The sequence below is a fragment of the Canis aureus genome, chromosome 9, assembly GCF_053574225.1.
Source record: "Canis aureus isolate CA01 chromosome 9, VMU_Caureus_v.1.0, whole genome shotgun sequence".
NCBI lineage: Eukaryota > Metazoa > Chordata > Mammalia > Carnivora > Canidae > Canis > Canis aureus.
Genome location: NC_135619.1, coordinates 48539922 through 48565096, shown reverse-complemented (window position 1 = coordinate 48565096; position 25175 = coordinate 48539922). Strand labels below are relative to the sequence as shown.

Below are 25175 nucleotides of genomic sequence, written 5' to 3'. Positions count from 1 at the left end.
TTTTCAAATGGTTCCAAGTTCTCCACCAACTCCCCCAGAGACATAACCCAGCAGGAAGTCTTTGATGGTTCTTTTACTCTTCCTCTGGGCAAAGATGGCATGCGTGTGCCATGTAACATTTTGCTGCTAATAACTTCCCAGCTTCAGACTTTCCGGGAGTGGTTGTGGCTGTTTTTGTTTTTTAGTAGCCTCTAACATCATGTACATTTAGCCTATTATTTTTAAGTCGTGTCAGGAGCAAATAGTTTTACTTTTGGGTGTTTTGTGTTTTCAAAAAGAAGAAAACCACCCATAAGCTGAAACAACAGAAGACTTTGAGAGTGTGAGAAAAATATTTTTAAGCTTTGGATAGGATGATCATTTCCCCTACTTTAACATCAACATGAATTCCAGCCAGCACCACAAGAGTCAGCTTTGGAGGAAGAAACACAATCTGTACTATGAAACTAGACAATGCACACAACTGGAGAAAATGATGTGACTTGATGTCTTTGCCACGGAGCCCTTGGAGGCTAGAGAATGATAAATTTCCTGAGAAGTGGTTTGAACTAGACATTAGAACATTCTTCTAGCTGGAATATTAACCACATTTTCCCTTTTGCTCCTTTATTATGGATGAAAGGCAGTGATGTCGACTGGGGCCACATGTAAGGGGCAGCACACCTACCCTTCGGGCATGGATTTTTGCCTGTAAGTGCCTCCACCAGAGCCAGTCTCGCTGGATGAAGACAGGTTGCTCGGGGAGTTACGGCACTGCTGGGACCTTGCTAGAGCCATGGATGAGACTGTCACGTAGATGTCGGAACCAGGAGACAGCCTGTGAACACAAACCAGAAATAGTAAGTCAATCCAAGGAGAAGTCCCAAGGCAGTGCATGATGGATAATATCATATAAACGTGACAAGGAAAGTGACTTCATGGAGATAGTGAAAACGAAGCCAGCTGGAGGCCTACAAAAGAAACTTCCTCATAAAACTACTCCCTAAGGGAACAGCTAGAGAATGGCCCTACAGGGGGTGGGGGTAGGGGACATAAAAAAATAACAGGGGGGGGGAAAAACATGTATGTTTCCCAAAGCTGCCAAAATTCAATGCACTGAATTGCTTATACAGTTTCCTAGGATGGCAGTGCAGAGGATAATTGAACCCCAGTGACATTAACATAGCAATTAATTCCAATTTTTCACACTAATTTTCCCAGAGTATATGACCACAGTGAGACTAGTGGATTCTTTGTATATGTCTTTGTTTTCCAATTTTATTACTCAAAGCCTGGAATGAATACTTAGATTTTGGTGTTTAGTATTTATAAACGTGGTTGATAGCGTAGTATCACCATATAAAAATCTCCATGAAAAAAAAAAAGTCTACAATGCCAGATATTGAATTTAATTGGAATTACTGAATTTATAGATTATCACAGTAGAGGTATACTCCACAGATTGCTCACCTTGCTGATAGGCGCTGGGGACAGAAATCAGAGCTCTGTCATCAGGACAGATGTAGATCCTCTGCTCTCACAGACAACTGGGCAACCCCAGGGACATCAGTAAGTGATTCTGGCAACTGTGACTGGGTGTGAAATACAGCTTACTACTAATATTTTAGTTCAGGAGTGAAAGCTGGCACAAATCCTGACTCTTGCACTAGGGTAAGTCATTTCCATGGGATAGCTGAGAAAGTGGAGTCTAAGTCGTTCGTTCAGTAAGCCAGGCCTCTTGACTGTCAATCCACTGCGTTATGCTAAGCAATTGTTGAACGCCAAAGAGGCTGGGTTTTCTTACTTGGACAGCCTGCAGTGGGTCTGCATGGTCAGTCAGATGCTTTTGCGTGAGAAGATACCTTTGTCTCAAACCAATGTTCTGAAGCCAGGGGAGAGAACCTGATTCACTGAAATAGAGCATTTTCTAAAGGTGAACCCATGTGCCTTCTGTCTCAGGGCAGGATGGGGTTTCGGGTACAGGAAGTTGACAGAAGAGATAACAAACACAATGAGAAGCTTTTGTAACAGAACAAGAATAAGGATGGGTGCTGAGAGTATTACTCCCAAATCCATCTATGCCCAAGAGGTAGATCTGACTTGAGACTCCAGATCTCTCTGCTCTGAGAAGAATCTCCTGCCATCTCCTAGACCTCTTTACCGAATGCTCTCAACAGCAACTCAAATTAAATCATGTCAAACCTAACAGGTTTTTCCATTCCCTTGTCCCCCGTCAATCCTGTTATTTGTTATCTCAAGCTAAGCACCTTTCCCCTTCGTCTTCCATGTCGATTAGTCTAATTAAGTTCAACTTTTAATGAGTACAGTGTGTCAGGCACCCTGGGTGCTGGTCTTGACAATACAAAGACTAGGAAAGTAACTGGTCTTCAACCCCTCGATCGCCCTCCCAACTCCCCCATCTCCAGCCTGGATTGGCATAACTGTGGAATGTTGTAGAACAGCTGCCAGAAGTGTTTCATTGTGTAAATAAATAACAACTGTCAAAGAGAGGGAAGTCCTTAGTAGCAACAGTCAACTCTGTTACCCTTTCTAACTGGAGAAGACTAGCTGATCTTGTTTTTTTCCCTCATTACCCCTCAGCCACCACTCATTCTTCTAGCACATGTGCCCCAAGTCTGGTCCTGACCTTTCCCATTTGGCCCTTGCTTGGAATGAGGCAGCAGAATGGTAGCAGACAGGGAACCAGCTGGGTGGGGGTGGGAGAGGGGTGAGAGGCTCCAGATAATCATCAAGTAGTGATTGAGAGTTTGACTGTAAATTAATTTTATGCCATAAAAGACCAATCTAATTCTGTTTGACTATGTAGCATCTTAAAAAGAAAAAAAATAAAATAAAGCCCCAGAATTTATCCTCCAAAAGCCAGTCGCCAGAAGAACTATCTTAGGCCAGAACCATGTCATGGACTCCACCCTGAGAACAAACGTCTTCTCTCTCCCAGGTCCTGGCACACCCCCCAGCTTCGTTCGCCCTAGGAAATGCGCCCGGTGGGGCAGCCCAGGGAGAGGGATGTTTCTCTCCCGTCCGTCCACCGCCGATGCACTGGTCTTCGATTTCCAGCCTCTGTCCACCCCATTCCTCCGGTCTCCACTATGCCAAGTCATCTGACTACTAACATGCTCTCTGTAGCTTCCCTTTGCCTATAGAACAGAGGGCCGAATCCCTGGTCCCTTCTTCCAGGCTTTGGACTATCTTGTCCAAGCCCTCCCTCCCCTCCATGCTTTCTGCCTGCATCCATGCACCTTACATTCTGGACAGATTCAATATGTCCTATTTTTAGACTCTGCTACCATATGCATACTTTTACTCATCTTGTCCGCTCTCTTTCCTCCTTTCTGATATAAAATCCTTTTTCTCAAGGCCTAATTCCAAAATCATAATCCTGAATTTATAGATTAGTTAGAACCTCCTCGAGTACCATGCAGTCTGTTCTTTGCGCCATCACAGCACATCCTTCAGCATGGTTAGTTTTACATGTGTCTACTTTCCCAACTAGATTTGCCCCTTAAGGGGCAGGGCTGAGCCATTTTATCTTTACATCTCTGGTTGCTTAAAACATGTTTGCTGAATGAATGAGAATCCCTGTCAGTAGTGCAGAAAATGAAGGGCAGTAAGTGGGTTCAGAATAAAGGCCCACAGTGACATCAGATGCCCAAGCTAGGGGTTCTCAGCCATGGTGGGTCTACATCAGTTGAAAAACAGTTGGTCGCTAACAATAAAGGGCCCCAATTATTGAATATTATACTAAAAGCAACGAGAACAGATTCAAAGTTAATATTCTTCCTTAAATGTGAGAAAAAGGAATGATGGACTTCTACCCAGACACCCTTGAGCATATCATCACTCTGACATATAATGGTAATAGTAAGCAAGAGAACTTACTATTAATGGCTCCTCTGGGTATTATCCAGTGGAGCAAGTAAGGACACCAAGTATGCCAGGCCCTTGGAGGAATGGTATGAGAAGCTAGGAAAAAAAGGCAGAGTTCCTAAGTTCCTCCTGTTATTACCAGTCTTGTCATTGCTGCACAGACTCAGAGAAATACTAGCTACACAGCTGGTTCTCTCATGAGGATACAGACTCAGGAAAGGAGTATGGGCAGGGCAGCCACAGTGGGTCAGGGATCAGTGGGGTCCTGGAACACTGGCTCATGCCTACTTTGGGTAACATGTTTTGATAAAAGAGAGATCAAGACACCTATCTGAGGACTGTAAAAGAGACCTACCTTTATTCTTTTCCATTAAGACCTCTCCCTAATTTCCCGCTGTTTATTCTGAAATAATCAGAGGGGGGCTGGAGTGGAGGAGGCATAGGAGAAGTAAATTACAAAGGAAACTAGGTAGGGAATAAGGAGCAGCATGGATCCAAATATAACAAGACACCATACTCCTTTCTGCCTTAAGAATTTGGCCCTTATAGACTCATAATACAGAGAAACTTCAAACGCAGTTTCATTTGTAGGTGCTTTGCTTTTCCTATCATGCAGAGGAGGAGGTATTACAGAATGATGGAAATTAAGGAAACACAGTACAAGCATGTTCATATGGTCAGGGCCAGTGCAACATCCGGAAGGCCCGTGATATTCCAACTGTCTTCAGGGTAAGCAAGTAATGCCAGTGAACTATATGTATGGTGAACCTTCAAATGTTTCTGTTTCTGTGAGAAGTGACCACTGATTCCATAGGAAAAGTCAAGATGTAACTTTTACATTTGTATTTAGAGCTTGCTTTTCTTACTCTGCTCTCCAAAACGTACATTAATTTAAAATATCTCATGCTAGTTCTCAACCTCAGCTCTTTTATTTGGCAAATGTATCAGAAAATTCTACTTGGTTACTGGAGTCATCCCAAAGTGAAAAAATAGCATTTCCAGAAGGCCAGCATTCACTCCCATCCCTTTTTTGCATTTATATAACTCAATAGTGGCTTTGTTTTCGGTCTGTTCACACACATTGAACAAACAAACAGAAACTGATGGAATTCCACCCAAATGTTTTTACCAATCTAGATGTATGTATCGCGGACAAAAGAATTTCAGAATTAGCCCTTATTCTGATGACTTACTATTCTTTTCAAACACATTGACACTGATACCATCACACAAATATTATTTGAGAACAGACCTTGTTGAGGGAGCGGGAGATGCCGCCGGCCTGGCTCCGGCAGCTCACTTCTGCCAGAGAGAGCTGTGGTCATTACTCAAGCTGGGCTGTGTGCTGTCCTGCCACCTTGAAAAAGGGTACCCCCCCAAACTGGCTCACACAGGAAGCCAGCATGCTGACTTCTTGAATCTCCATCCCCCACCACCCACTGTACTTTAAGGGTTGCTGAGGCCAGCGAAGAGTTAGTGAAAGATCCCAACCAAGGCTTTTCTTCTCTTCTGAGATAAACTGAGATCTTTCTACTTTCTCTTCATCTTGAAGAGCTTCCGACATCTGGGTATTAATCCCAAATGGGTTTACGGGACTAACATTAACACATCTTTCAGTTGCTATGAGATTTTTCAATTCTGTGGAATGTAAGAATTTTCAAGAATGCGCTGGTCACCGTGAGAAAGGAAACATCTAAACCTTTCAGTGTTAATTTCAGCAGATTCTTTCCTCCACATTTTTGTAAATTTAGCCAAGAAATAACTAAATGTTTTTAAAGTAACTGATATTAAAAGTTCTCTGGAGCTTCCTATTACTTCCCTCTGCAGAAATAAAACACCAGGACCTTTTGATTCTATGAAAAATGCAGCAACTGCAAAAGTCATGATCATCAGCCAGACAGACAATACCTCCATAGTCTCCAAGACTCCACTAACACCAGCTTTTCATTTATATGCAATGCATTTCACTGCAATGAGAACAAAGAGCTGAATGGAATGGACTTTTAGGAAGAGGTGGTCCAATTTCAGAATCAGTGCATTTTCCAGAATCATTCTTATACCAGGGTAAAAGGGAGAAGAGACTTACCCACAAAACTCAGATTTCTAATAAAGTAACTCTTGCTTTTTTACAGCACCCTTCCCATAAATCAGCACACAGGACTATACACAATCTATTAATGTTAACATTAATAGATTCTCACTGAGTTGATCTCTTCAGATTGTGATGGGTTATAACTTATCAACTTATGGATAAAGAATTCTCAGATTCCAAGTGGCTACCTCTAAGACATTTTCCTGAGTAATTATATGTAGGTTTAATGATGCCTCTCTCTCCTGCTTTGTACTCCAAAGTGACAGCACTGCCTAGATGTGTCCAAGGAGATAAGGCCCTCTGTAACCCAAGCGCCATTGGTGGAATGATGGTAAAAACAAGAGAAGGTTTCAAATAGTACCAATGACTGACAAATTAGATACTTGAGTCCATAATTAAGCACAGCACTTTACCACAACTTAGCAATTAAAATGCTGTTCACCCAGGGAACATGAGGACCAAGTTAAAATCTGTCTTCAGCAATATATATCAACCAGGATTCTTCCAGAATTATGTAAAAAACAAAACAAAACAAAACAAAAACCCTCACAAATGATTCAAGGTAATGTAATCTGGTGCTATCTCCAGACTAGAGTTTGAACAAGCTATATTCAAATTCAAGCCACTCGTCTCTATGTCTTTTCATCTCTTCCTACCGTGTTCTTTGTGAACCAGAGCTACCCCTGGCTTTTTGACCAGTCTATATCAGCTGTTTGGACTGAATCATGGAAATCCTGTTCTGATGAGCCCCCTGTGACAAAGTCAATTTACAACAAGGACTAACTCCCTTCCACAGTTAGGAAAATACAGCAATTCATCACAGTGAGATAAATGGATCATCACGTCACAGTAGCTGGCAAGCTGTTAGAAGTTCACAGCCTGGCACACATCATAGGTGCCTCTTAGGAAGAGTCAATTTTATATCTCAGGGTGACTCTAAAGAACAGAAAATAAAAATGGACTACTTGCAGGACCAGCTACATAATTCATGGGGCTCAGTGTAAAATGAAAATGAAAGTCCCCATGTTGACACAGTATTGCAAATTTTAAGACAATGACAGCAGAGCATGAAACTCAGTATGGAACCTTCTAAGCAGGGGTCTGTGCAACTGCAAGGCTGCACTCCCATGAAGCTGGCTCTGACTGCAGTGCATGTGACTGGGCCTCCCAAGCATACATGCATGCACTCATTTGACAAATATTTCTTGAACTCTTGTCTATGAATGGTGGTAGGTTTCATTCAAGTAGCACAGTGGTTAAGAGAGAGGCTCTGGAGTCCAATGGCCTGGATGCTAATCTCAGCTCCACCATTAACTCCTGTCACTTTGCACTGATTATCCCATCTCTCAATCCCTGGGCATCCGTATTTGAAAACAGAGCATGAAGAGCAACTGGGCTTTGGGTAGATGAACTGAGAAAACTCAAACAAATGACTCAATAGAGCCTGGCCTAGAATATGAACTCAGTAATATCATATACTTATAGTTTTTTTTAAAAAATAGATTTTATTTCTTTATTCATGAGACAGAGAGAGAGAGAGAGAGAGAAGGAGAGAGAGACAGAGAGAGACAGAGAGGCAGAGACACAGGCAGAGGGAGAAGCCGGCTCCATGCAGAGAGCCCGATGCGGGACTTGATCCCGGATCTCCAGGATCACGCCCTGGGCTGAAGGCGGCGCCAAACCACTGAGCCACCAGGCCTGCCCTATCTACTTAAAAGTTTTTAAGTAAAACACAAGTAAAATGGAACTGGCATGAGGGCAATACACACAGAGTGCAGGCGGGCTCAGGCAGGTTAGAAGCCAACTCTTACTGTGAAAACTAGGAGAAAGGAAGCTTTACGAAGAAATGCATGTGAAATAAGTCTGCAGGAAACCAAGAATTTCCACAGAAGTCAGGAGCTAGGACTCATGAGTGTGAGGGTGTATGTGATTGCCATGATGCTGAGTTAGGCTGGAGCACTATCCTGGGTGGGAGATCTGCAGGGGTTGTGACTGTGGGTCTTGCAGGGTGAGCTCCTCTATGGTAAGCTGAGGAAACACTTCCCTTCTCTGTCTGGTAACCGGGACGCATAGAAGGTTCTATAGCCAAGCAGTGGTATGGCCAGAGCTAATCCAGAGCATCTATGTGAGCAGGCAAATTTGAGGGAGATATAGACAAATATGAACCCATTAGCCCACTAAAAACATTTGTCTCTTCGATTAGTCCTACTCTCCTCCACCAACATTCACTAATCTTTCATCAAAAGAAGTCACAATCAAATCTTTAGTGAGAGGCTAAGTGATTTTTTTTTTTTTTTGACATGCTAAGATTTTAAAGACTGGAAAAAACCAGGCAAGATAAATTCATTCTTTATCACAGTTTACAAATAAGAACATGGGAAGCAGAAGCTGAAATATAGATGCCATGCTGGCCTCTGCTCAGAGTGGCTGCCCACAGGCAACTTCCTCGAGGGGTCTCTGAGACCCCCAGCCCTCTCCACACAACTGGCCTGAGCTAGGAGAAGAGAAAAACACCACCACACAACCCACTCTCCTTTCCTACAAAACCCTACCAGGACTTGGGCCTGAACCATCTGCAGACTAGTCCATCAATTATTCACAAGCACATATTGCTAACCATGGTTCAGGGCTACATCACATCTTCATCTCTACATCCCTATTTTTATTTTGTGCCATTTCATATGCCATCATCATCTGTCATTTTAAAAATATAACGGGAAACCAAAAGAGTCAAGCAAAAAGTGACAGATTGGGACACTCCAGGCTGTTCAATGAGACTGGGTCCTGATTCTCTCCAGAGCGGGAACTGGTTGGGACAATGAATGCCTACACATACATGTTTGCAGGGCCACAAGCATAGGCGTCAGCCCTTCCCCTGCCAGCCCCCCTGATGTATTCACACTAGGTTCCTTAAAATGAGCCTGCAGCTCCATAGCAAGTGGTCCAGGGCCACTTTATGTGGCCTGAGGCAGTGTCTAACAAGCCCTCTTGTGACATGGCCAAACACCCAGCACTTAGCACAAACACACCCAACACAGAAATATATACTCTCGAGTGGGACCCAGCCAAGCACCTAGCACTTAGTACAAACACACCCAACACAGAAATATATACTCTCTAGTGGGACAGCGACTTAACTCTGAAGACCAGCCCTAAGGACACTCTGCCCATCCCGTTATATATAGCAACTGTTTCTCCAAGTCAAAAGGTAATTAAATCTACTTCTCTCAGCAAGCACTTGAATGCTAAGCAGATCCAGAATGGCCACTCTGTAACCATACTGTGTTGATTCTCACAAGTGGACGCTGACCATAGACCCTTCACTGTCCAGGACTCTGAACAAAAGGCTTTTGGGAAAATTTCACCCGGATGATTGTGGCAGTGGATTTGGTAGCTAATTTGTCATAATTATCATTAATTTCTACAAGTTTACATATATGTATTATGCAATCAACAAATAGTAAAGAAAAATGTCAGGGGTTTCAAATATAAGGCAGTAGAATATACTTTTTTTCTCTGTGAGTTAAATTCTCAATACACGTGTTCATGTAGCTGATGTGCTTTCATCACCAAAGCCTAACTTCTCCATGGGAAGGAGGGTGACAGCAGGACATATGTTAGATCTAGCTTCTAGGAAGGCTGGCCTTGTGTGTGTGTGTGTGTGTGTGTGTGTGTGTGTAAGAATTGAGGAAGCCCCAGGGCCATGGTGGGCCTCTGTAGAGCCTCCCATAGGTGTGACCAGGCCAGGCCTCCTCGGGCAGTCCTAATGCAGCAGACCCCTTGAGCTGGGTAGGGGGGGTAAGATCGTGCTGCTGGCTGCTCACAGGACTATAGTTCCGTAGTGACGTGGTCACATGCCACCTTATTGCTCTGCCCAGAACTCTTAACTGTTTTTCATAAAATCCTCTTGAAGGTCATTCTAATTTGCATGGATGAGTTTTCCAGAATTTTCTACACCTTCTGCAAATGCACAACTCACCAGGGCTGTTTTCAGCACAGTAAACCGTGACACTGTTGCTGTAGACAACATGACTTCCTTGTGCAAATTCAGTGACCCACCAGATACTTAGCTTGGGTTAGGCTGCAGAGGGACTCACCAGGCCAGGCTGGCAGTGCCACCACAGCCTGAGAGGCGCCCCCCCAGCCCCCCGAACATGATCTGTTTCCCCTCCATGAAGCTGTGTCTGGAAGAGCCTCTACAAAATGACAAAGAGCAAGCACCATTTTCTAAGTCTCAACATGTGGCAGGCCTGTCCTAAAGTTCAGATCAGGTACAGGGTCACCCTACTCCCTTAATCAATCTTCATATGAACTCTAGGGGATGGGGCTGGTGCTCACTGGATTGTTGGCACCCTGAGGTACAGAGGGGACAAGGAACTTCCCACATGGCTTCTAAGTGGTAGGGCCAGAATGTGAACCAAAGCCTCTGTGCTCCTGGAACCTCTGTAGGGTGGAAGCCCTGTGGGAACATCTGTCTGGGCTGGATGCACGACAGCTACTTAGCTGGCCCAGAGAGTAACTTCTGAGCACTTGGAGAGCCTGAGCTGGGGGGCCACACTGGAACATTCTGATCTCATTCCCTACGTCCTTCTGGAGTGCATAAAGGAAAGGGAACGGGGGCAGGGTATGAGGAACTCAAGCACTGTGCACATTTCCTGAATACTTACATAGGAAACATCACTGCAGTATAATCTGAACATGTGAGCCTGCACACCATCTAACTCTAATCCCAGTGTGGATGCCACAGTATGTCAGCTCCTTTGGAGAGCTGCAGGAAAAGGAGCCTTAAGAGACCAGTGAGTTTAAGTCAAGTATGGCCCTCTGCTTTTCCTCCTCATCTTGGCCGATAAATACAATACCATAATTCAAGTTTCCTCTAAACTGAAAGCTTTTATAGGAAATTCAATCAAGAACAACTCACATTTCACTTTGAGTCAGTGTGAGACAGCTTTACTCAATGTACTTTTAAAACAGGAGCATTCGAAACTTAGCCAACAAAAATCAAGGACTTCTACTTGAATCCAGCTTTAATTCTACAGCTTTGTCAGACTACTGAGTCTTCATTTTTACTGATCTTTTAATTTTTATAAAAATGAACTGATTGATCAAGTGTGCACTGAAGGGTGAATGGATAAACAAAATGTGGTATCTACACAGAATGTAGTATTATTCAGCCTTTGAAAGGAAGTGTGAATGGACTGAATGTGTGTCCCCCCTAAACCACCACCACCACTAAATGTATGTGTTGAAGCCCTAATCCTCATTGTAATGATATCAGGAGGAGGGCCTTTGAGGGTGATTAGTCTTAGGTAAGTAAGGTCATGATCCACAATGGGATTATGTATATCCTTGTAAGGAGAAAAAGAGAAACCAGAGCTTCCCTCTCTCAGCCATGTGAGGGTATAGTAAGAAGGTTGCTGTCTGCAAGCCAGAAGAGGGTCCTCATCAAGAACTGGATCTGCTGGAGCCTTGATCTTGGCATTCCCAGCTGCAGAACTTTCCGAAACAAACAACTGCTGTTTAAGCTGCCTGGCCAATGGAGTTTTGCTATAGCTGCCACTACTAAGACAGGAAATTCCAATGCAGATGAAACCAAAGGCACTATGTTAAAGCGAAATAACCAGTCCTAAAAAGACAAATATTTTATGATTCTACTTACGTACGTAGTCAAATTCATAGAGATGTAAAGTAGAATGGCGGTGACCAGGGGCGGGGAGGGTACGGGAAGGGGCTGTTTCATGGGGACAGTTTCTGTTCAGCTAGGTGAAAGGTTCTGGAGATGGATGGTGGGGTGACTGTACACAGTGCCACAGAACCCCTCACTCAAAAACTGTTAAAGTGGGAAGTTTTAGGTTATGTATATTATACCATAATAAAGTAAAAAAAAAATTAAAAATAAAAAAGGATTTATTTTCTCCTGAAGTGATTTACTTCGGTTCCTGCTTCTTTTAGTTCTTTTGCTTATTGGTTTAATTACTAAATAAGGTTTTAAAAAACTGATGGTGGACCTATGACAATGCCAGAATTTATAGCTGATCCTTGGGGATACAATGATAAATAAGACAGGCTAGAGTTGGAAAAACTGACAAATAAGATTAAAATGAAATATACAGTTGACCCTTGAACCATGTGAGTCTGAGGGGTACTAACCGCCCCCCCCATACCCACAGGTGAAAATACATGTATAACTCTCAATTGTCCCCAAACTTTACTAATAAGCTCCTGTCAACCTGGAGCCTTACTGATAACATAAGCAGTGGATTAACACATATGATACATATTGTATATATTATATACTATATTCTTACAATAAAGTAAGCAGATAAAGAGTTTTAAGAGAAGATACATTTTGCAGTACTGCACTGTATTTATTGAAAAAAACCCCGCATGTAAGTGGACCCGCACAGTCCCAACCTGTGTTGCTCAAGGGTCAACTATAATAAATTCTGCGAGCACCAGTTGTTAGCTGCGGAAACAAGGAATGGACGGGCAGACCGCGTAGGGCCACGCGCATAAGGCATCAAGGAGAGAAAACCTGGCAACAGAGTCCTTCACGGGGCTGGACCTGGGGTGGCAGGTGGGAAGTGGGCACCCCCGGGGAGGCGGACTCGTGCAGAGGGCGGCGGTGAGGGGCGCCTCCACTGTCATCAGCCTGCCCCGCGCTACGCAGCACAGAGGTGGGGGAGAGCTGCCGTGCCCGAAAAATCCTAGCGTGACCCGACAGCCCCCATGGCCATGACAGGGAGGAGGCTGGAAAACCAGGAACTCAAAGCAGTTTGGGGCTCCTCACTAGACGGCTGTGGGGACGGGGAGGAGGGTGGAGAGGAAGTTGCCAATGAATCCTGGCGCTGCCCTGGACACTCGGGGAGCCGGCCCTTCGCCGTGGGGGGTGACACGGGAGGAAGGAGAGGGGACAGAGGAGCAGTCCACTCGGGCTTGTGAGGAGGAGACTCGCATGACTCTCGGGGCAGACTCGGAGCGGTGTCAGGCAAATGGATATGGAAAGCACAAAGGAGGTCAAGGCAGATATGCACCATTACGGAACTGCACACGGTGACGGCGGACGTTGCTGAGATAAGCGAGCTCCCCCAAGACACTGCATGGTATCGGATTAAAAGAAAAAGTGATAAGGGAGCCACAGAGAACACAAAATTGAGGGGGTGGTGTCGAGGAGACAGGTGCAAAGAGCTGACCAAAAAGCACCAGGAGTAAAGTTTCAGAGGACAGGGAAAGGAGTCCTGAAGGAGCGAGCGGCGAATGGGGTCAGAATCACTGAAGACCATCACATCCAGTGGCTTTAGCTGTAACCGGAGCGATTCCAGTGAAGCTCTAAAGTTCTAGGATTTAAGGGTCCTCAAGTCATGCTAAAAAACTATGATCCAGGTGGAGAGCATCTGGAATGTGCAAGCCCTGAAACTTCTAACCACAGCTGACTTCCTTAACAGAGGAGGAGGAGGAGGGATTAAGTGGCTGCTTGCTTTATGCCGAAGCAGAAAATGACAGTGAAGATTGGTATGGGACTGCTGAAATCTTAGAGATCATCTCCTTATAAACTAAACAGACATATGACTGTCATGCTCTCTGCCAGGCTGCACATGCAGCCAGCCTTAACCTCCTGTGGGGAGGTGCTCCCCCAGCTGCTCGGAGCTATAAGCAGCAGGGAAGCGGGGATAGTGGCATCCAGGTAAGACTTAAAAGTACCAATGGTGGTTAAGATCCAACAGCAAATATCTGCATAAAGGCTGGTGATGCTTCAACTTAAAAAAAAGAGAGAGAGAGAGAAAGGAAAATTTCTTACGCTAAGATGCCTGTTGTTTGGCAAAGCCCCTGAAATACCTAAACTTTTCTGAGCATGTTAACACAGATCAGGGCTTCATGGCTGATCCCACACTATGTTTAAACATAGTCATGTGGGGGCACCTGGGTGGCTCAGTCAGTTAAGTGTTTGCCTTCAGCCCAGGTTATGATCCTGGGGTCCTGGGACCGAGCCCTGGGTCAGGCTTCCTGCTCAGTGGGGAGTCTGTTTCTTCCTCTCCCTCAGTCCCGACCCCCAACCCCCACTTGTGTGCTCTAATAAATATATAAAAATTTTAAAAAACCCTACACAGTGATGTGAGAAGTTCAATGAACAGCAGATATTTTAATTCCATTCCTACCCTTACACTGGAGATAAATTTGAGGCTAAAATAGTGATTGTGTCTTATTACCTATTTTTGTTGAATAAATATTTATTCTGTTCATAAATACTACTCCCCATAAATACTGTAAAATTCTGTACTCAAAAGGCCACCTGGAGAGCATAATGCTCACATATGTAAGCCAAAGAGAATTAGACTTTAGTCTATTTAGATAGCAAATGAATCCTCTGTTTTTACCTCATCAGTTTCTCTAAACAATGTATCCAGAACACAATTCAGTGAAATAATTCTTCTTAGAAACTTCAAACACCAACACATTTTGGTATGTTATATAAATCATGCCCTTGGTATTAAAGGAAAAAGGAAAATCTGTTCCACAAGTATTTTTTTTTAATTCTTTCTAATGACCTTTAAGTCTGGGATCTTGCATAAAAATGCAAGAAAAACTATGCTTCTACAAGCAGTAAACTGGTGGTGTTATCTACAGTGAACCGTGGTGGAAGCAGCCAGGGTGAATGAATCAGGCAGATTTGTGTAGCAATCTAGGCAGGGCACACTTGAGAGAGCTGCTGGCTTCAACTTAAATACAGCTGGTTTCTCTATAGTTAAATACAACTTGCCTAACGTGGGGGAGGAAAATAAATGGAATGAAACTTATGTAAAGGCATAAAGGCAGTACTTTAATCCAGGATTAGGCTCATGCCATTATTGGTAAAGGAAGATTTAAGGTGTAGCAGATCCTGCCATTTATTTTGACCATTTGCGATTCATCTGAAAGGAGTCACACTTTATAGACTCCACAGGTACATATGCAAATGGCACCTAGGGCAGGACTGGTAGGAAGGGGAAGGCCGAATGGGCGAAGAGAGCCTGGCAGCCAGGGGCCTCTCTTACCCATTTCAGTAAGGTGTTCTGTTCTCAGTAACACCATGAAGGGGATGCTTTCCAGTTATATTTTATTATATTTCATAGAGAAAATTATACTCCCAGGTAAATATCTGAATCTGAGGATTCATGGAGGACTCAGAAGCATTCCTGATGAATGGCATGAGTCTATTTTGTATCTAAATATCCTCGAAACAGTAACAAAACAAAATTTCTCAAGTATTACCTTCTATTTGTGACTCCAAGTTAAAAATTAAAAAGAAATATGTAATGTATTCCTAAAAGTGAGCAATGATGGGAATAGGAAATTGAATGCTTAAGTTTTCACAGAGGAAGAATATCCAATTACCACATATTTCAAAAGGAAGATGAGCCAAATAACCCACATACCCTCTGTATGTAGAACTGAGATTTTATAAGCCACCTAAGCCTCCACCATAAGAGCTGAAGTATTCCTCCAGTGTCTTAAAGAATACCTGAAACTCAGTCTTAGAGGGAACTGAGGTTAAATTTCTCCGAAAACCACTATTAGCCTCGCTCTGCCACTTTCATTGTAAAGCTCCAACAGTCCTAGGGCTGCTCCTATGGTCTTATAGGGGGAGCACTCAAATTCCTTCTCCCCAGGGGTGGGGGACTGGGTGGTGGTGAAGATGGAACGGCAGACACAAGTCACGTACCTCCAGAAATCACCTCTGGAACTCAAAGAGCTCCATCTGGAAATAATGGAGCTGATGTATTCTCTAGCACTAAAAAGCTGCTTGCATTATAAGATGATAGTTAACTACAAAAAAATATTCCCACTTTTGAAGTCAGGATGTCCAGCAACAGGCTTTAGTTATTTTTTTTATTTTTTTCAGGCTTTAGTTTCTGTTGCAGAAATTAAATTCAACACAGAATCAAAATATATCCTGTTCTTTTATTATACGGAATACTGTATAGAGAAAACAACACAAAACAATTTAACTTGTAAAAGTCTGATGACTGTCTCAGAAGAGAAAGAAAATAGCACTAAGAAGGTCCTTGTCTAAACAATGATTTCCTAGGGTTCATCTTTCCAAATGTGGGCCAAATCATGAATTCCAGTTCATACACACACCTCGGGGAAAGCCAAGTTTGGAATGTGGAGAACAAAGAGTTTATTCAGAGATCTCTTGGATGTTTTTCCTCCTCAAAAATGATGAAAACAAGAGGAGTCCAGATGGGAAAGCAGCCACTTGGGGAGAGTAGTCTTTTATTGAGATAAAATAAGAAAGCTCTGTAAGTAGATCTCTAGGATTAAGCGAGGAAGTTTAGAAAGACAACTCGTTTTTTGATGTTGTTGCCCATAAATTATTTCTATCTGATATCCTAATATTTCTGAGCTAGTTAAGTGACAATGTCTTATGCAACAGTTCAAAAGTTAAACTAAGGTAAGAGACATCAGTGTAGTTTTTAAAACCTCCAGCTTTCTGCTCCCAATCTGAACCAGTCAAAGACTTATTTGAGCATAGCTGGGGCCCACTTTCTTTGGTGCCCCGTTTCCTGTTGTTCACTTGAACTAGACTCACATTTTGGTCTGAGATGTGATCAAGACAAGCAGAAGTGCTGAGGAAAGGGCGGTGAACAGAAAGAAGTTGGCTTCTAGTGGGCGACTATCAGCTTATTGAATTAAACTGTATCCTTCATTAGCATAGGTAATTTACAGTATCATTATTTAAAATTTTTAATAATCTTTATTAAGAAAGTGACACAAATATAATAAAAAAACCCTGCATTCTTTTGCTACTATTGTATCACTTCTCCCCAAAAGACGAAGATTGTCAAAGATGATAATATGGTCAATGTCCCCTCAATGAGTCTGCCAAGTTCTAACCCACGTAAATCATTAAGTGTGCCGTGATGGTTTCTGTTGCTATCACACAGAAATGAAAGTACAAAGCACAAATACCACCAACTTAGAGCTGAATGCTTTGCTGGAATGTGTCCTCATGCATCCTTATGGCTTTAGAATGATACCATGCTTTGAAAGCCACTAGGGCATGCACCTGTTTCTGTTTCAGTTCCTGATTTCTTTTTTTTTTCCCTTTTTCTTTTTTTTGGGGGGGTAGGGAGGAGGAGGCAGGAAGAGAGAGAGAGAGAGAAACTTAAGCAGGCTCCATACCCACTGTGGAGCTGACATGGGGCTCAATCTTACAACCCTGAGATTGTGACTTGAGCTGAAATAAAGAATTAGATGCTTAACTGAGCCACCCAGGCACCTCACAATTCCTGATTTCTAGGAAAATATGGGACAATGTAAAGCTAGTGCTTGTGGGTCTGGTGCTCTTTAAATCTGGGGCCGAGATTCAGAGCAAACCTTTAAAGGCACACTCACCGCCTCTCCAGTGGGCGTCCGTCACTGGAGATGCTTCGAGGGATGTTGGCAGCTCTTTCTGGAGGAGGCATCTTCCCATCTCCTTTCCCAGCATTCAGCCTCGAGGTCATGGGACTCTGCACCTGCGAGGGGACTTGAGGCGAATGAGACCCCTTGTTGGCATTCCTCTGCCATTTGTTATTATTTCGGAAGGGAAACTTGAATTCATATGATACCCCTTCATTCATCTTGTATTCCATCACTGGCATGCGGTAGGTTTCAGAGCAACTCCTATCAGGGGCACAGAAAGAAGAAAAATTAATATTGCTTTTTCTTGTGGGTGGAACCACACTGTTTCTCATTAACAGTTAAAATGGATCAAACACATCATCCTTTGTTTCAAACTGTCTTTTAATCATTGGGCCCTGTAATTACTGTCCTTTCAAAAACCAGAACCCCAGGAAGTACTATACTGGTATATTTTCTCTTGCTCAGTCTCAACTAAAGCATCTGAGATATGGAGTCTTGAAAAAAGCAGTGAGATTCACAGTCACCCTGGTGGGTGGGGGGGGACAGATAAGGGCAGAGTCAGTACTGAGGCCTGAGGAGGGTGGGCCACAGGCCAGCAGAACCCTAAGACTGGGCCTCAGAGGAAGCAGGCAGTCAGCTTTACACATCCTTCATTTAGTGTCATGACTGGGGACCTAAAAAGGTATTGAATTTGTTTGGAATCTTAATAGTCAAAAAATTAAGTGGTAAAAAAAAAAAAAAAAAATTTAAGTGGTGATAAATTCTGAAATCCAAATTGAGAGCCAAATTTAGCTCAGGAGGAGAAAACAAAAAGCCAATTATAGAAATTCTGCAATTATCCTATCACCAGGGAACAAAGCATAATATGAAATCAGATCCCCCTCCCCCCACCAGCAAACAGCTCCCATAGCTGGGCTGACCCCACGTAGCAGCCTGAGTGAAACTGATGCCCCAAATGTCCTCTGTTGCTTTACCCCCCTTTCTTGGTGCTACTGTCCCAACCCCCAAACCTTAAGATATGTGGAACTTACTCTCCACTTCCTTTACCCAAACAACCAAGGCTCAGTCTATTATAAACTTGACTGATGGACAAATTACTGAGAAAAACCTATGCCCAATAAAGCATTAACTCAAACTGTGTACTTGGTTTTCATTACTAAGCAAGAAAATGACTTTTTTGCTTAAAGGAATTTCAAAGACTGAGCAGCGGGTGGGGGGACTGGTAAAGGAAGGGTTAAAAGTGATTCTAAAACACTTTTAGAGAGGAAGGAGAGTCCACACAGTACTGTCCATAGAGACAGTGCAAGCTAGCAGCCACATGAAAAAAGTAAAAGGGAACGGGTGAATATATCTAAGACACTACTGTTTGAACATGTAATCAATAAATCAATATAAAAAAATTAGTGATTAGGTGATGTACACTCATCTAAATTTGGTGTGTCTTTTACATGTATAGCACTTCTCACTTCGGACTAGCCACATGACAATGACCCCTTAGCCACAGGTGACTTGTGGCTCCTGACTGCACACAGAGTACAGGTCCAAAGCTTGGGTCTTGATTTGGGAAATGGGCTTGTGTTGGTGGGAGAATAAGCACAGTGGAAGGCACCAGTGTGTCAGGTAGGACTCCTGGCATTTCTAACGTGTACGCTGCAACGTGCCCTCTCCCACACCTCCACGAGAGACATGGGTTTTCAGAAGGGCTGCTTCTGAGGCACGTGTATTTGCTGGGATCCTTGCCTGCTCAGTCTCAGCCTCAGTATCCAACAGGCACCTTTTCTTAGAGTTTTCTTACCATTCCTGATTCCCTAAAAGCCTAAGTTAACCTTAATCTGATCCTCTGCCCAAGGCTCCACTGTACCCCTTAGAAGTTTTAATGACAGTGGCTTTCAAACATTTGGGACCATGAGCCTAGTAAGAGATACATATTACACTGTGATGCAGCCCAGCCACAAATACACACACACACACACACACACACACACATCCTTTTATTCTACTATATTCTCTGTTAGTCCATTTCATTAAAGAAACACACTGAATGCAGCTTCCTAAATGAATTTCATGATCTATTTAGGAGTTACAACCTGCAGTGTGCAAAACACTGCTTTATGGCACATCTGACATGACTTCTGGCAGATAATGACTTCTTATGTAATAAACCTTTCCTCTGATAGGAAGGAAGGAATGTCACCTCAAGCTTTGACATAATTTTTAGTTTTGATTCTGATAGTTCCGACAAAAAAGCTGCAATACTTTTTTGGTTCTTAATAGAGATATTACTGTAGTATGGCTTGAAGTCTTCCATTTCTGACCAAATATGGCATATTATACAGTCAGTTGTGCTCTGGGTCTATAAATATAATGCAAGAATGCTACAGCGTGCAAAAGGGGCAATAATAAAAACTTGCAAAAATCCATGGGAAAATTTCCTTCCACCTCAAAATCAGGACTAGCTCTTGCTTCACTTCAGCAGTGGTCTGTTTTAACTTGTAAATTAAATGAATCATATCATTTCTACAGCATTTATACACATACACACAACACACACACACACCTTCTTTCTGTTGGGTGCTAGCAACCAGCACATATTCAGAACATTATTTTCATCTATTTTGGGCACTTTTTTTTTTTTAAGGTTTTATTTCTTTATTCGAGAGAGAGAGAGAGAGAGAGAGAGGCAGAGACACAGGCAGAGGGAGAAGCAGGCTCCATGCAAGGAGCCTGACACAGGACTTGATCCCGGGACTCCAGGATCATGCCCTGGGCCGAAGGCAGATGCTAAACTGCTGAGCCACCCAGGGATCCCCAAGGGCAAAAACTTTTCAAAAATGTCCCAACAGGTCATGTTTTCTCTTCACCACATCCACAACCCCCTCCCTGCCCCCCCCCCAACAGATTCTCCCGTTGGCTTTAACTCCGTGGTACCCGTACATGCACCTTTACAGGCACAGGCTGCTTCATGTCCATACTGCATCATGGCAGATGGTAATAAGTAACTAATGATAATATAAACAAATCTAATGTATTATGTAACAGACAAGCTGCTTTCATCTCTGGGGCCTTAGCTTCTTTGGGAAATGAAAGATTTGGAATTGGTAATCACTGAAGTCTCTTCTAGTTCAAAAAACTCTTTGAAATAGTCTTTTAAGCTACATAACATTTCATGGTAAAATCGGTTAGAAGACTCCAGTAGCCAAAAATTTTGTCTTTTCTTAATCTGTATTTCATTTCCACCACCTCTAACGTGGGGCTAGAAACTTCCTGCACAGTCGATGATAACGGGATGCATTATGATAAGGGAGAGCAGCAGGGAGAGAAGACTCATTCACAGAAAAGAAAAACAGCAGATCCACAATGCTAAACCTTGGCCAACTCGCCATGTCTAACTGCCATCCACGATGGGACAGACCACTTGCTAGCTTCCCATCACTTACTATCTCTGAAAATATAAGAAGGATATGTGGAATCAAGAAGTCAGTTGTACACTGAAGAACAAAGATAAAAGCTGGCTTTTAGTGACACACAGGAAAATTCATAGAAGGATTTTTATTACGTCATTCAAGTAGGTGTGATGTTGAACAGCAGTGAACGCTGACAACAGGCCAGACGCTAATCTGGCAGCGCCGCAGCAGGTCTAGAGTAGGCACTATCATTATCCCCACTCTCTTAGATGTGAGGGAATGGAGGCCTGGAGAGAGTAATCCACCAGAGACTGTAAGGCCAGGAAGTGGCAGAGCCAGGATCTGAACTCCCAGAATTAATCTATGTGGAAATTAGATTATTTAAATCTAACTTAATCTCATTTTAATCACTAACTGAAGAATACATCTACTCCAAATCCCCAGACTTCTCCACTTCCAGGGACCACTCATTTCACTCAGGGCACAGTCTGCAACAAAATGGAAAACTTAACATTCTTTAGAGAGTGATGGGCGACAGCAATTACAATTTCAGTATTTCAGGCCTACAAGACACATGGCACCATGTTGAAACCCGGCTGGTTGAAAAGCTACTCCTCCTCCCTACTCTTTTTCTCGGTCTTTTTATTCTTTCTTTCTCCTTTGGCTTCTGATTACCCATTACTCTCAACCTTTCAACACTAAGAATACAGATAGAAAAACCATTGTAGGGATCCCTGGGTGGCGCAGCGGTTTAGCGCCTGCCTTTGGCCCAGGGTGCGATCCTGGAGACCCGGGATCGAATCCCATGTCGGGCGCCCGGTGCATGGAGCCTGCTTCTCCCTCTGCCTGTGTCTTTGCCTCTCTCTCTCTCTCTCTGTGTGACTATCATAAAAAGGAAAGAAAAGAAAGAAAAGAAAGAAAAAGAAAGAAAGAAAGAAAGAAAGAAAGAAAGAAAGAAAGAAAGAAAGAAAGAAAGAAAGAAAGAAAGAAAAAGAAAAAACCATTGTACAGCATACCCAACAGATCATCTCAACAATGGACTCTTAAATCAGTAGTCTGATGTCTGAGGACAGCTAGGTCCCTCAGGTCATGTGATTTGGGTTTGGAAAAAATACTTAACCTCTTTGCACCAAAGCTCTTTGCCTGAAAAATGAGAGATCTGAACCAGATGATCTCTCACAGCCTTTCCTGCTCCAAAGCAGTATGCTTTTGCATTTTGAATACTTGCTTTAAAATGAAGACAAAACTCTGTGATCCGTCCTACGTAAAAAGTGATTTGGTCCTTTTATGTAACTTGTTTGTTTTTAGCTCTTCCTCTTGAATGGTCCTTGATTGCTTTCTTCAAAAGCTGTAGGCTAGTGGCCCTCTACAGAATAAAGGTCCACCACTCCTGTGCAACACCACTCAGAACATCATGATTTCATGTGGGTGAAATCTCTAGCAGGCTGTTTTTCATCTTGCCAAGAGAATGGCTGCTGAGGATTCGGAGATCACAGGCACCAACAGACAACCACAGGTCACGGGCTCCAGCACTCCAGAGTCAGGATCGGGTGGGGGTGAGGGGCCCCTCCTGATGTCTGACATTTCATCCCCTGGGAAACTTTCTGGTAGAGGCGTGAATAAACACTGAATCCCTTCTGCAGGACTGCTTGCAGCAAGTTACGTCTTCACTGGTCCCACTTGATGGGTAGGCAGTGATGGAACCTCTCCAAACCCTCTTCTCATTGTTTTAGTGGAAATGGAAGACTTTTTTTTTAATGCCCAATACACAGCAGGGGTTCAGGAACTTTACTTTACTTCCCCTGTCCTTGCTTCTCTTAAAAACAACTTTAGTATGAATACAATTCATAGAGGATCTGCTTATGTCCTAGAAATATGGAAAGAGTCCTATTTTATTTTTGTATTACTGAAGCCCCACTTTACTGTTAAACTGTTTTCAGTAAAACAAAAAGCCTCCCTTTTCAAAACTGTGGACTCTCCCATGTGAACACACACGGGTGTTTGTAGCTACATAGGGTCAGCACGCCAGGCGCGTGTGACCCATCAGGATCCTGGCCACCTGGAGCAGCAGGTGGCTGAGGGGCCGTGGGACAGGGGATCCAGAGGATGCCTATTCCCCCCCGCTGGAGCTGCAGTAACAGCTGACAAAGAGAGTGACTAGTCAAAGAACAGAGTAATCAGTTGCTAGGAAAACAGCAGTGGGAGTGTGAAGTGTGGAGGAGAGAAAAGTGACAGAAGAGCATTATCTTATTTTGTTGAAAATTACAGCAAGGTGTTAATACTTCAACTGTTCCTTTGAAGTTGTTTCTAAAGGAGTGAAGGGAAAAGCAGGGCTTCCAGTCCCCCTAAGGCATCCATGGCACCATTTCACACCTGCCCAGAAGGTGTAACTGGCTTTTCGGAGGGAATCCATGGAAGCCGTAGTGTGAAAGGCACATGGTGTGCTTCCCAGGCATGGGGCTGTACGGTGCACTGATCCTTCATCCCAATCTCCCATTCTACACCCTAAAGAGGGCAGGTTCCTAACACCTTCCTGTCCTGTCACTACCAGCTCTACTGGCCAGGAAATTGGCAATCAGTGTCTCAGCAGCACTGCTAGAAGATGAAACAAATATAGCTCATTTATTCAGGGGTGTGCAGGGGCCAGCCTGTCTTGCCTTGCAAAGAGCCGACCATGGGCATCTATCCCAACTCTGAGTACAGTGGTGTCATGCTGGTAGCGAGAAGTCGACCACAGAAGCAGTATTTACATCTTGGGAATCATCAAATGCTACAAATCTAGCTTCTTTTCTTCAATAGAAAGCCAACATACCAGCAGATCCCTGCTTATGCTACATAAATTAAAAAAATAATAATAATAAAAAAATAAAAAAGAAGGATTTGTGCCCCAAGCATACAAAGATGTAGTTAAGAGCTTGGATTCTAAGTGAGATCTAAATTTGCCAGGTAAGCTTGAAAAGTTCATGACTAATCTGAGTCTTGGTTTCCTTAAAACAGAAATAATATTAACACACCTCATAAGGTTGTTATAAGGATTAAATGTCCGAATCCATGTAAAAGTGTCTTTTCTAGGACCTGGCAAATTAAATTTCCAGCAAATGTTAGTTGTTTTTACCAACACAACACAGCATACATATCTGGCTTAGTATATTGCTATAGATAAACTACCTCCTACCACAGATCTATCTATCCAGGGCCAGGCCTCCCAACCCATCTTTCCAGGAACAACCACACACAATTCAATGTTGGTAATGTTGCCCCATCCATTCATCACAAACACTCATGGGCACCTATTCCTTCTCTCCCCACCCCATACAAGCTGGGGAGCCTAGAAGACTGGGGAAAGGCTTCTGAGCAGACTAGATGGCACTACACTATCCATAGACTCACTCGGACCTTTAGTCCTTAGACCAGTGTCTTTATTCTGTACTGTGTGTAATTAAGGTTGACAAGTTACAAAGCTTGGTTATATTCTCCAGTTTAGAGCTGCCTATTTAGAAGCAATCAAGTAGATGATGTGAAGGAGAGGTCAAGAGACAGAAGATGAGTGCAGAGCAGCTGGGGAGTGTCATAAGGACCTAACTACCTATATGACCCGCCTCCAGAGTCATTCCTGAATCCCAGTTCAGCAGAATGCCTAAACATTAATGGTAATGCACTTCAGGAAACCAGAAAACACCTGGTTAACTAAGGCAGGATATGTGTGTTTAAGCTATTAGACAAAGGGAGTCCACAATATTCTGACAGAGGCACCTCATCTCTGGGCTGTCTAGGCAGTCAGCAATGTTCAGAAACACTACCTCAAGCGCAATCTGGTCTGCAACAGGTGGTCTGATGAACTGAAGTACATGTAGATTGTCATTGCTGCTTACTTTATAAAGGACACAAATAACCCACTGTAACTATTTACACAATCTACCATCGACTGTTCATGAATCTGTGAGAGCTCAGGTGTAGGACAAGTCATGTTTTTAGGGGGGAGAAACCAGGTTAAGGATGTTGTCTTGGCTTTAGAAGGCCTAAGAATTAACTGCCAAAGCTTAAGAGAAACTCTTGGAAAATAATGGGCTGAAAGCAAATTAACTTATTGGGGGGAACAAAATACCTAGTAAAAATAGCATGGACATGCCCAAAGGAGAAAAGAAACAGTTGATTAAATTTGTTCCATCAAGAAACCTCCCCAGAGACCGAGAAATTAAATTTTCAAGAGTGCTGCTGGCTTGGCAGGAGCTAGGAGGGACAGGAGCTCCTGGACTTCCCTTGGCGAAAAGGCTGGGGACCAAACAGCCAAACCATCACGAGCAGGACCAGCTCATGTGAAGCCAATTCCTAACACACACAGATGCAGTTAAGAAAATGCTTGCTAAGTCACGTCCAGGGCTCCAGACAGAGAGGAGAGGTCAAAACAGCACTCTGAATTTTGGAAA

At 43.3% G+C, this 25175-nt stretch overlaps 1 protein-coding gene across 20 annotated transcripts in view; it reads right to left on the bottom strand.

The window, feature by feature from the left end:
• The window catches only part of SIPA1L1 (signal induced proliferation associated 1 like 1), a 375082-nt gene that overhangs the window by 54640 nt on the left and 295267 nt on the right, over window positions 1-25175 (bottom strand). For all 20 annotated transcript variants that reach the window (XM_077909830.1, XM_077909833.1, XM_077909838.1 and 17 more), the window contains 2 exons: window positions 17336-17605; window positions 668-817 (listed from right to left, as the gene is read on the bottom strand). In XM_077909830.1, the coding sequence (XP_077765956.1) occupies window positions 668-817; window positions 17336-17605 (420 nt within the window). The remainder of the gene's footprint in view (window positions 1-667; window positions 818-17335; window positions 17606-25175) is intronic.